We start from the raw sequence: 12,284 nt of genomic DNA, 5'->3' as shown, positions 1-12,284 counted from the left end.
TGTATGAATTTTATGAGCTAAGTAAAAAATTATACTTCACCCGCGGGAGAAAGATGCTACCCCTCAGCCTTCCACTTCAAAAAGGAGAGAGGATTTTCTTATTGGAGAATCTGTCAGTCCAGAGATTCCTGACATTATTATGGAAGGTGACTCGCCTTCCTAGAAGCAGTAAAATGCTTCTCCTTCACCCCAACTTCCTTCTCCTCCTCCCACTTCAAATTCACATCAGCATCATCAACCAGGAGCCGTCTACATACACACCTCAAAGTAAGTGTACTTTACTGCATTTTTTTTTACTTTGTATGTAATTTTCGGTGAGCTGGAACCAATTACCCAAAATCCCATTGAAACAATGGATTTGGTTAACAAAATTTTTGGTTAACGAACGACCCCCTGGAACAAATTGTGTTCGTTAACCGAGGGACCACTGTACTAGTATTATCTATCTGTAACTGTACTGTAATAGTATTACCTAACGGGTATCTATAACTGTACTAATATTACCTATCTGTAACTGTACCAGAACTAGTATCACCTATCTGTAACTGTACTAGTATTACCTATCTGTAACTGTACTAGTATTACCTACCTGTAACAGCCACTAACTGAGAAATGGAGAGTTGAGTGTCACCAGTCCCTGGAGGCATGTCCAACACGAGGTACCTGAGGTGTCCCCAGGCAGTTCTCAGCAACAGCCTCTGTACTGCAGACATCACCATGGGTCCACGCCACACAACAGCAGCTTTCTCTTCTACTAAGAACCCCATTGACATGCTGTTTATAAGACCTCTACATGTAAATCATCCTCCTGCTAGATATCAACACTTAACTTGTTCATAAAAATATTATTTACATAAAAGTTAAAATGTCATAAATTTTTTGTGCCTAAAGAGAGTTAGCACAAATAATCCTTTCAAACCATCAATAACCGTGTGCTGCCTCCTACAAGAAGAACTAAGTCATGCTCTTGGACAGTAACAGCAGAAACAGTTTCATTCATATTTAAATGGGGAATGAATGCAGTCAAGTTCCCCATAAAAAATTTTCTGTTCCTTGTTCAGTCTATGAAATTGACCAATTGTGTTTACTTTAGGAGACAGGTTATATGATCATCAATTTTTTCTAGACCTTCAAGATGATAACTGACACACAGCAAGGAGCTAACTTAATTCACACTTCTAGACTACAGTAATATCTCCGTTAGCCGGAATCCCTCAAACCCGGAATTCTCTGATTGCCGGAATTGAAATTTTCTCTGAAAATCGTTCCTAAAACCGGAATTTTCCGGAAAATTCTGGCCAACGGAACAATTTTCAGAGGAGCACATTTTCCAGAAAATTCCGGGATGGGGGAGTTTTTTCCGGGTTTGAGAGATGAAAATCAGGAGCATTTTCTAAAATTTCCGAGAAAAAATTTCTTTAACCCGGAAAATTCTGAAAAATTCCGGGGATGAGGGATTTTTTTTCCGGGTTCTAGAGATAATGTCTTGGGAAATTTCTGGAACTTCCAAGAAAATTTTCCGTTACCTGGAAAATTCCAGGGATGAGGGATGTTTTCCGGCTTTGAGAGAGTCGTCTCGTTACTCGGAAATCTCTCATTCCCGGAAGTGCTCTGCACCAATTGTTTCGGTTAACCGCGATATCACTGTACAGGCTGTCCCTGAGTAACGACCTTCCGACTTACCATCACCCGCACTTATGAACGGGATCCCAATACAGGTACAGTCAGCCAAAGATCCAGCGACCCCACCCTAAGTCTCTTACTGGCAATTTTACCTGGCAATACTTGGTAAAGTGAGGCTGTATGTAAAGGTGATTGTGATTGGTGGATCTATTTTCGGCTGCATTACTGTCAGGATAAATAATAAATAATCAAAAGGTAGAATTTTTATAATAATAAACTACGTATTAATTCTTATTTAAGATCATGAGAAGTTTCCAAAAATTTGTATATTTGCTTAAATAATGTAGAAATTATATTAATGAATTGGCTACTCAACTACAACGAGGGGGGATTGCCACAAGATTATTAGATCAATATTTCTTCATTATTTAAGCAAATATAAGAACATTTGGAAACTTCTCATGATCTTAAATAAGAATGAATAGTCTATTATTATAAAAATTCTACCTTTTGATTATTTATTATTTATCCTGACAGTAATGCAGCCGAAAATAGATCCACCAATCACAATCACCTTTACATACAGCCTTACTTTACAAAGTATTGCCAGGTAAAATTGCCAGTACAAGACTCGGGGTGGGGTCACTGGATCTTTGGCCGACTGTACATTCACCACAGAAATTTGATATTAAAATCCCATTTTTTACATTATTTACATCATTATATATTGTTTAACATCACTATATTTAAAGTACAGTAGAACGTCGACATAACATGAGATACGTTCCAAGAGAGGTCGCTTTAAACCGAATTCGCACTAAATCGAAGTGTTGTTTCAATGGAATAACTTAGTTTGGTACTTGAGAGAAACACAAGATACTAAAACGACTGACAGTCTACCCAGATGCACCTCAGCCCATCTCCTAAAATAAACAAAACATTGTTTTTTGTAGTATTATGTTAAAATAAACACTCATAAATTAACTAAAGTAAAATTATGAAACATGAAATGGTCTGTTTACTAGCGATCAACTGATGTGAAGATTGGAGGGGGGGGGGTTATATGTTTGACAGTTGATGCAAAGGTCTAGTGCTTATTTATTTATCTGTTCTTAAGAGTGCCTTTAAGTTTTTCTCTTATAAAATGTCACTGAACTAACATGTTCTGATTAATCTTATTACAAAGGAATAAAAAAATTATCTCGTGCAAAATATGTCGTTTATATTCAAATTATTCACTGTCTTGCAAGGATTCCAGCAATGCAAATTATATTCTCCTAACTTTAGTCTGTGATATTATATAAGATAAAAACTGAGCCTATAACCACCCAACCCTGGGTGGGAAGATGGAGGGGGGAGGAGGGAGGTGACAGTGACACGTTTGACAGTTGGGGCCAAAGGTCTAGTGAAGTATTTATTTGTTTATTTATGTCCTTTAGCTTGAGTTTATGTTTTTTGCTTATAAAATGTCACAGAAGTGACTGAGGAGAATATAATTTACATTTCTGGAATTCTTATAAGATAGTGATTAATTTGAATATAATCATGCTAAAGGTGTAGTTTGCACTGGTCAAAAATTTTAGTAATCATTTAGTACATTATTTTGAGTACAAGTACAGTACAGCTTTGCCCTTAGGACAGAGTAGCGCGCCCAAAAAACATTAGGCGCAAAATTTAAAATATGATGCACCAGATTGACTCGCGCAAAATAGGAAAGATTCGCTTTAAGTTAAAACACTGTCCTTAATTGTGGGTGTCACTTTAAATCAATAATCTTAAATTGAATCGCTTTAAATCAACGTTCTACTGTATTTACATTATTTGTTTTTATACAGTGGTCCCTCAATTAACGAACAGTTCAATTAAAAAAAATTTGGTTAACGAATTAGCTTCCATAAGGATTTTCAGTTCCATTAACGAACAAACCTTCGATTAACGACAGCCTTACGAGAAACAGGCTTTGTTGTGAGCCTCAGCTGATCGGCTAGTCTGCCAATACAGTAATTGATTCTAAGTTTATATTCGTTTCCAGTGGAGTAAATATCAAGAAAGTTGTGCTCTTGAATATTTTTGCATTTTTTTATATTAAAATTATTGGTCATTCTGAAATTTAGTGAACGTATTGATAATATATACCTACAGAACAGGGAACAGTTTTTGTGCTCATCAGTTGATCGAATCACCCACTATTTTTGCATTTTTACATTAAAATTATTGGTCATTCTGAAATTTAGTTAACATATTGATAACATACATTGCAGAAATTATTATGAAACATGAAGAAGGCATTAGAACCAAGGCACTCTGCAAAGAATATGGCATGTCATCATCGACTGCCTCTACAATCAGCTCTTTGATATGTAAACAAAGCTGCTGGGAATATAACATACACACCTAAAAGTAAGTTAAAATACAGTACAGTCAACCCTCGCTTTACGCGGTCCCACATTCCGCGTTTCCATGTTTACGCGGTACTCTGCCGAAACCGGAATGCTCACATTCCACAGTGCGTGTACCCCTTTACGCGGGTGAAGTATAATTTTTTCATTTAGCTCATAAAATTCATACAAATTATCCGGCCAGAATATAATTTACATTGCTGGAATTCTTACAATTTGATGAGCATTTTGAATATAAACATCATAGATTTTGCATTAGACATACAAATTTTAGATCTAATGTAAGTATTTTGTTTACTCTGAGTAAATATGTTATCTTTTGTGCAAAATATATGACATTTATATTCAAAATATTCCTGGTCTTACAAGGAATCCAGCAATGTCAATTATATTATCCTAACTTTAGTCTGAGGTATTATTTATTACTAAAAAGGTAAATATTCTGGTTTCTCCCACACATTTATCTGGTAGTGAGGGTTGGTGGGGGGGAGGGAGGGACCGACCGACCATCTGGCACGGTGTGAAGAATATTTTATTTTTTATTAACTGAAGATATTTGTTTTAGCACATAAAATTCATACAAATTACCCGGCCAGAATATAATTTACATTGCTGGAATTCTTACAATTTGATGATCATTTTGAATATAAACATCATAGATTTTGCATTAGACATACAAATTTTAGATCTAGTGTAAGTACATTTTGTTTACTCTGAGTAAATATGTTATCTTTTGTGCAAAATATATGACATTTATATTCAAACTATTCCTGGTCTTACAAGGAATCCAGCAATGTCAATTATATTACCCTAACTTTAGTTTGAGGCATTATTTATTACTATACCTTAAAATCTAGTGGTTTTCCCCCCAAAATTTCTCAGAGAGGGAAGAGCCAGCGAGTGTAGTGTGAGAAGAGGGGGAGGGAGTTGAGTCCATTATTTGAATGGACATTAACTTGGCGACTGTATATCTCTTAAGTATTAATGGTGTGCATGTATCATCATAAAATTAAGATGTTATTTTTAATAGAACATAGGTATTGTGTCGGAAAAAGTGGAGTTTGGAGTTTGGGAGTCAGCCGGTCTCTATTTCATTTAATCCCATATGTTATGTTGCTCACTTTACGCCTTCTCACTTTCCGCGGTACCCTGTGGGTTGAATTAACCGCATAAAGTGAGGGTTCACTGTACCTGTATTCTATTGTTTTTGTTTTTGTTTTTTTATTGTACAGTATACTGTACTGTACAGTACAGTACTGTATTGTATTTAGTTTATATTTAATGTTTTGTTAATTCTATTACTGGTATATAGTACTTTGTATGTACAGCTCCTCCCCGACTTACGACCTACTCGACTTACGACCTGCCTCAGTCGTACCAAAATTTTGTCAAATTACGTACAGTATTTTCGAGTCACAACGTGAGTACACAGACAAAATTTTCGTTTGTAATTCACTTTAAAATGGCTGGCAAGCTTAAAAGTGAGAGTTCTGTGCTGCTGAGAAGAAAATGAGACACCCATTTTAGATTATCTACGTATTATTTAAGCATTTTCGACTTACGACCATTTCGACTTACGACCTGGATTTGGGTTCCTAACCCCGTTGTAAGTCGGGGAAGAGCTGTATACTTTTTTCTGAGTTGGAACCAATTACCCAATATCCCATTGAAATAATAGATTCAGTTAACGAACGACTCTGTTGACCGAATTGTGTTCCAGCTCACAGAAAAGTACATACAAAGTAAAGCCAAACACGCATGGTCAGAAACACTCCTAAAAATCCCCTAAATCGCCCTTAAATCACTATAAACATATGTACATATACACTCTTACTCTTAAATCACTACTGGAATGTGATACAGGTGATTCATTTTTATCTGTTGTGCAAAATATATGACGTTTATATTCAAAGTATTCGCTGTCTTGCAAGGATTCCAGCAATGCAAATTATATTCTCCTAATTTTAGTCTGAGATATTATATAAGATAAAAACTGTAAGCCTAAACCCTGGCTGGGCAGATGAGGGAGAGGGAGGGAGGGAGGGAGGGAGCATGGGGGGGAGGTGAGGTGATAGTTTGACAGTTAGCGCATAAGATTTAGTGAAGCATTTATTTGTTTATTTACGTCGTTTAGTCGAGGTTTTGTTTTTTGCTTATAAAATTTCATAGAAGTGACCGGGGAGAATATAATTTACATTGCTGGAATTCTTATAAAACAGTGATTAATTTGAATATAAACAAGCTATAATTTGTACTAAAGATAACAATTTTAGTACCATACTCAATTTAGCAGTAGTACCCTGCTTAACGCGGTCAATAGAACCCACAGGGTACCGTGTTAAGTGGAAACCGCGCTAAGTGAACAACAGAACATATGGGATTAATTCCAATAGAAACTGGCCCGACCCCCAAACTCCACTTTTTGACGACACACAACTATGTTGTAGTAAAAATTTTATCTTAACTTTATGATGGTATGAACAAACAAGTAATATAGAAGAGGTTAGGTTAGGAAAAATAAAGGTTAAGTTTGGAAAAATAAAGGTTAGGTTAGGAAAATTAAAAGTTTGGTGTAACACTTACGTTAGTAGAAGACACACACTGCGCAACCTTACAGCACGGCTTGTCCAGGTGGAGGGAGGCGGGAGGGAGGGAGGAGGAGGGAGAGGCGAGAGCAAGCAGGCAGGCGGGTGGCGGGTGGGGCGAATCTAAAAATAGCGTCTCAAGCCGGACACTCTGCGCGTATACATGGAAAAAACCCGCGTTAAGTGAAAGTTCGGCTCTGGCGAGGCACCGCGTATACGTGAAATCGCGCTAAGCGAAACCGCGCTAAGCAGGGTATTACTGTACATGTACACTACAGGTTTGCACTTAAGTCATTTATTTCTTTTACACTTCTTTTAATATGGTGTGTGCATGTAAATGAATGAAAATAAATGAAGAAATTTATGTAAATCTACCCAAAAATACAGTGGAAAAACTTTACATTATAAAATGTACTAACTACTGTACACTAATGTACTACATTTTTATCTCTTGTGCAAAATATATGACGTTTATATTCAAATTATTCACTGTCTTGCAAGGAATCTAGCAATGCATATTATATTCTCCAAACTTTAGTTTGTGGTATTATACAAGATAAAAACTTAAAGACTACTGAAAACCACCAAACCTTCCTGGGAGGGAGTGGGGGTAGGGGTGACAGTGACATGTTTGGCAGTTAGGTGCCAAAGTCTAGTGAAGTATTATTTATTTATTTATTTCCTTTTTTTTTTTTTTAATAAAATTTCATAGAAGTGACCAGAGAGAATATAATTTACATTGCTGGAATTATTATACGATAGTGATTAATTTGAATGTAAACACGCTATAGTTTGCACTAGACTAAAATTTTAGTAATCATTTTGCACATTATTTTGATTACATGTACAGTACAGCTTTGCCCTTAGGACACTGTGTGCATGTAATGAGTTTCAATAAATGAATAGTTACATACATTGAGCCAAAAATAATAGTTGAAAAACTTTATGTAGACAAAGCTTGGATGGCTAAATTTAAGAATGACCAATAATTTTAATATAAAAATGCACAAATATTAAAGGACACAATTTTCTTGATGTTTATTGCACTGGAAACGAATGTAAACATAGAACAGATTACTGTATTGGCGGACTATAGCCCATCAGCTGACGCTCACAACAAAACGTGATGTTCGTAAGGACTGCGTTAATCAAATTTTTGCTCGTTAACCGAATTGAAGATCCTTATGGGAGCTCTCTTCTTCTCTACCTCTCTCTCCTTCTCTACCTCCTTATCTTTCTCTCACCCTCTCTCATGGAGAGAGAGAGATATTTGCAATATGTTTTCATGTAAACATTTTTATTATAACATGGTGCTTTAAAGCCACATTTAATTATCACAGGTAAAAGAAAACAAACAGTATTTGAAAATGACAACTTTGAAGCTGTGGATGTTAGCTGGCCACAAGAACAGATCTGCACAAATCTTGACACCCAAAGTTGAACTAATGCATCACTTAACTTGAGTCTGGACAAATTCACTCCAGGAAAGTTTTTCACTCAAGGTGAATTACAGTTTGTCAAAAAGTGCTTTGAAATGATGGAATTACTGTAATGTAGTCTTGAAGTGAGAAAAGTGGTGTCTTAAGAAGTGATTAATTTACCCTCTTTGCTGCTGGTCGGCTCTCAGGTTGGTCTGGCCCTTAATGTACGAACATTGAATATGTTTTTTGTTTTAATTTCTTCAAAAAGCATTAAATATATTTTATGTTTCAATAAATATGTTTTAAAGATTTAATAATGTATCAAACGAAGACAATCGATCAGCAGATGGAAGCCTGATTGGCTTAGCATCATTATCATAGCAGATCAAGGTGAGTGGTAATTTGCAAAAAGGGTTATGAAATAATTGAATTAGTGTTGAAATTAAAAAATGTGGTGTCTGGGAATGTTTAAGCATATGTTTAGGGGGCTGTGGTCCCATACCCTCTACAGTACAGCATGCCCTTCAAATTTGCGGATTTTTAATTCGCTGACCTCGATTACTCACGGATGACTCCCTGGGTGTACCCAAGAATGTCTAAGGGTAGTTTTAAAGTTGCTGGCATTTTCTCGGCCAGGACAGAGAGCCATTCATTCTAGAGACAGTAATTTATTTTACCTATATTGTATACGTATACAGTATATGTGTGTGTGCGTGTAAACACACAAAACACATACAGTACAAATAAATAATACGGTAGTAGAAAAATCCTCTCACAAATGACCAGAAAAAAAAGGTATTAAAAATGTGTGAGTCTACCCTCAGGTCCACTCTGTGCCTTGTTATTAATAAAGCACAGAGTAGACTTGAGGGTACTCTCTCACATTTTTAATACATTTGTTTCTGATTATTTGTGAGAGAATTTTCCCATTATTATTTATTTGTATGTGTTTTAATAATAATAATAATAATAATAATAATAATAATAATAATAATAATAATAATAATAATAATAATAATAATAATAAACGGTTTATTAAGAGTTGCAGCCGGTGGCTGAAAATATACAAACTTACATTTGATTTAGACAATGATATGCATTGAATACATTTACAGGGCTGTGCAGAACATAAATCAGGAGTTGTTTATTATTTTAACAATAGATGGGATGGTGCTATTCTTAATCTATCGGTGCAGGCTCTTATGGGCTGAATTTTGTTGTAGTGGCGGACTGTGCGAGGTGGGTGGGGGACTGCCGGTGGCAGGAGGTGGCGATGACGAGGATGGTGCAGTAGTCCACTGCCAAACCTTGCTAGTGCTTGGTGGTGGAGGTCACTGAGGGATGGCATTTCCAGGGTGGAGAGAGCGTTGATGTAGCTGGAGTAATCTGCGCCGAGCATGATTCTGCAGGCCCTTTTCTGTACTTTCTCTAGCCGACGTTGTTGGGTAGAGTTGAGAGAAGACAACCAGGCTGGTGACGCATACGTTAGTTTGGGGAGAATAAAGGCGTTGTAGATAGTCCTCATCTCTGGCGTGGGTGTCCCAAGTGACCTAAGTCGTCGTAGCATGTAGAGTTGGTATGAGGCTGCCTTGATTGTGTTGTTTACATGGGCCTTCCAGTCCAGTTTGTGGTCTATGGTAACACCCAGGAGTTTGGCAGACTGCACTAACTGGAGAGGATGGGCACCCACTGTGACTGCTGGAGCTTGCACTGGAGTGGTGGCGGTATTTATGTGCATGTCTACGGTTTTGGTGTGGTTGATGGTGACCTTGTTCTCCGTAGTCCATGCCTGTAGCCTGTCCAGGGTGCCTTGTAGCGATGAGTAGTCTAGTGCGGTGTTGTTCACTGTAACCCCCAACAGTGCAGTCATCCACGTACTTCCACCTGTGAGGAGTGTCCGATAGAGCGTCGTTGATCAGGATGAGGAAGCACAGTGGTCCCATCTTGGTCCCCTGGGGAACACCGCAGGTGAGGTGTTGGAATGTGAAGACAGATCCCCGATTCCTCACTGCCTGATGACGTCCTTTCAAGAAATCAGTGAGCCATGCGACCAGGTTGGTGGGCAGCCCTAGTGCAATGGACTTGTTGATAACAGTGCAGTGATCAACAAGGTCAAAAGCCTTCCTGAAGTCAACAAGGGCAACAGCCAGTGATGTCGTACGTTTCTGCAGGTTTTTGTGCAGGAAATCCAGAAAACTAACTAAGCAGTGTGATGTAGAGGAGGTCCTCATATTGCCAAATTGCTGTGGATCAATTGACTGATAGATTTTAGCAAATGCCCACTCAAAAACAATGTCTTCACAGAGTAGACTGGGTATGGGGGTAATGGCAACTGGCTTGAGGTCGTTAGGGGACTGTGGGGTGGTGACCTTGGAGATAGGGGTGACAAATGCGGTTTTCCATTCATTAGGGCATATGCTTTGTCTGAGGGATGCATTAATAATAGAACAGAGGGGGGTGGCAAGTTCGACTGCAAACTCCTTGTATATTTTGATAGGGAGGTCAATTGGGGTCATGGAGCATTTGGATTTAAATTTCAGGAGTTTGTTGGTAATTTCAAAAGGTTGAACACTGGGGGGGGGGGTGGGAGGGGGAAGGTAAGTAAGTCGGGAGGAGGGTGTGACATATGGTAGCAAAGTGGTTATTAATTATCTCAGCTACCTCCTCACTAGGTAAATGAGAGATGAAAGGAAGGGTAGGAGACTGCCGGTTAAGACCACAAAGATCTTTTACCTTTGAGTACCACTGACCGATGCCGACCTCCTTGAGGCCGTGCACTTTCCTGGGATAATAAGACTTCTTGGCTGACTTGATATATATACTGTATATATATATATATATATATATATATATATATATATATATATATATATATATATATATATATATATATATATATATATATATTGTTACGACCGTGTCGTATTTTTCTATTTATTTTATATATAACATGCTTCCGTGTTTTTCCATATTATTCCTGTAATGATGTGTTATATTTACTATTATATAATCTGGTCACCTTACCCTGTGCTGTTAAGGTTTTAACTGTTATTATTTGTTCAAGCCCATCTTATTTCTTCATTTAGTATTGTAACAAGGATTCTTTTTTTCTCTAACGACCATCTGCATCGTTAAACGACCCATGTTTCACAGGCTGGTGGCATTGGCGGGAAACGACCCTATATATAGTACTCCACCTGTAGACAGAGTTCAGTCCAGTCCTCTCGTCATTCAGTTCACGTTCTTTTGAGTGACACTTGTCACCTGTTACTTATACTTCATTTTATTTCTGTGTTGTTCCTGTCGCCACCAATGTGGTATATCTATGTGAGTACCTATTCATGACTCTTATGTGTCCATCAGTGCTTGCTTAGTTACATTTAAGTAATTCAGTGTTGTTTCACGATAGTTAATTTCAGTGTTAGTTATTTTATATGTTTATGCAGTGTTAACGTAATTCAGTGCTTTATTTTCATTCTATATATTTAAGCAGTTCTTTTTATGTTTCGATGTTTTAGTATCATTTGTGTCTTAATAGTTTCGATAGTGAATCAATATGTTGTGACAGCCTACGATGCTCTTTATTGTGTTAGTATTTAATTTAATTAAATTCTTAAAGGTTTACTTTATTTATTTTTATTCCCTTTTGATTTACTTCACTTTTTTTTTTTTGGTTATGCCTAAAACCTGGATATTAAAGTAAATTAAGAGACGGCGTAACAGTTTTGGCGACCTTGCCAGGATTCACTAATGACCTTTTGACACTTGTGATATTCTTTTTGTGTTTATTTGTTTTTTATTTCTTAACTAGCCATCATGTTTTGAGATAGTGTTGATGTTGGCTTAAGAGAAGACCATGCTGAAGCTAGTCAAGTTAACGTAGCTGAGTCACGTTCAGTGAATGATGAATTACGCCTTCTCGAGTCGCAAATAAAATTGAAAGAAGTTGGAACACGTCTGGCGGAAGCTGAAGCTAAGCGAAAAGAGTTGGGATACGTCAGGCGGAAGCTGAAGCTAAAGCGAAAGAAGCTGAAACTAAAGTGAAAGAATCTGTAGCTAAAGCGAAAGAAGCATATTCAGAAAACTTGTGACTGCGTATACATCTCGGTCAGAGTAACCTTTCTAACACCGATGGCCTCAACCCCAGATCTAGTTTTTCTCATTTTGATCCAGCACGTGCTGCTAGACTAATGCCCACGTTTTCAGAGGAAACAGTTGATGAGTTTTTCATTGCTTTCGAGAGACTTGCTACCACT

General features: G+C 37.3%; 1 protein-coding gene across 1 annotated transcript in view; it reads right to left on the bottom strand.

Annotated features, from left to right (window-relative positions):
• The window catches only part of LOC121853197 (iron-sulfur protein NUBPL-like), a gene marked incomplete at its 5' end in the record, with an annotated part of 115,147 nt that overhangs the window by 99,065 nt on the left and 3,798 nt on the right, over positions 1 to 12,284 (bottom strand). The window contains 1 exon segment of the mRNA XM_042347178.1: positions 590 to 774. Coding sequence (XP_042203112.1) covers positions 590 to 774 — 185 coding nt within the window.

This window comes from Homarus americanus, unplaced genomic scaffold (assembly GCF_018991925.1).
Source record: "Homarus americanus isolate GMGI-L3 unplaced genomic scaffold, GMGI_Hamer_2.0 scaffold32871, whole genome shotgun sequence".
Taxonomy (NCBI): domain Eukaryota; kingdom Metazoa; phylum Arthropoda; class Malacostraca; order Decapoda; family Nephropidae; genus Homarus; species Homarus americanus.
The sequence above is the reverse complement of the archived record's forward strand: the minus strand, read 5'-3'. Positions and strand labels throughout refer to the sequence as shown.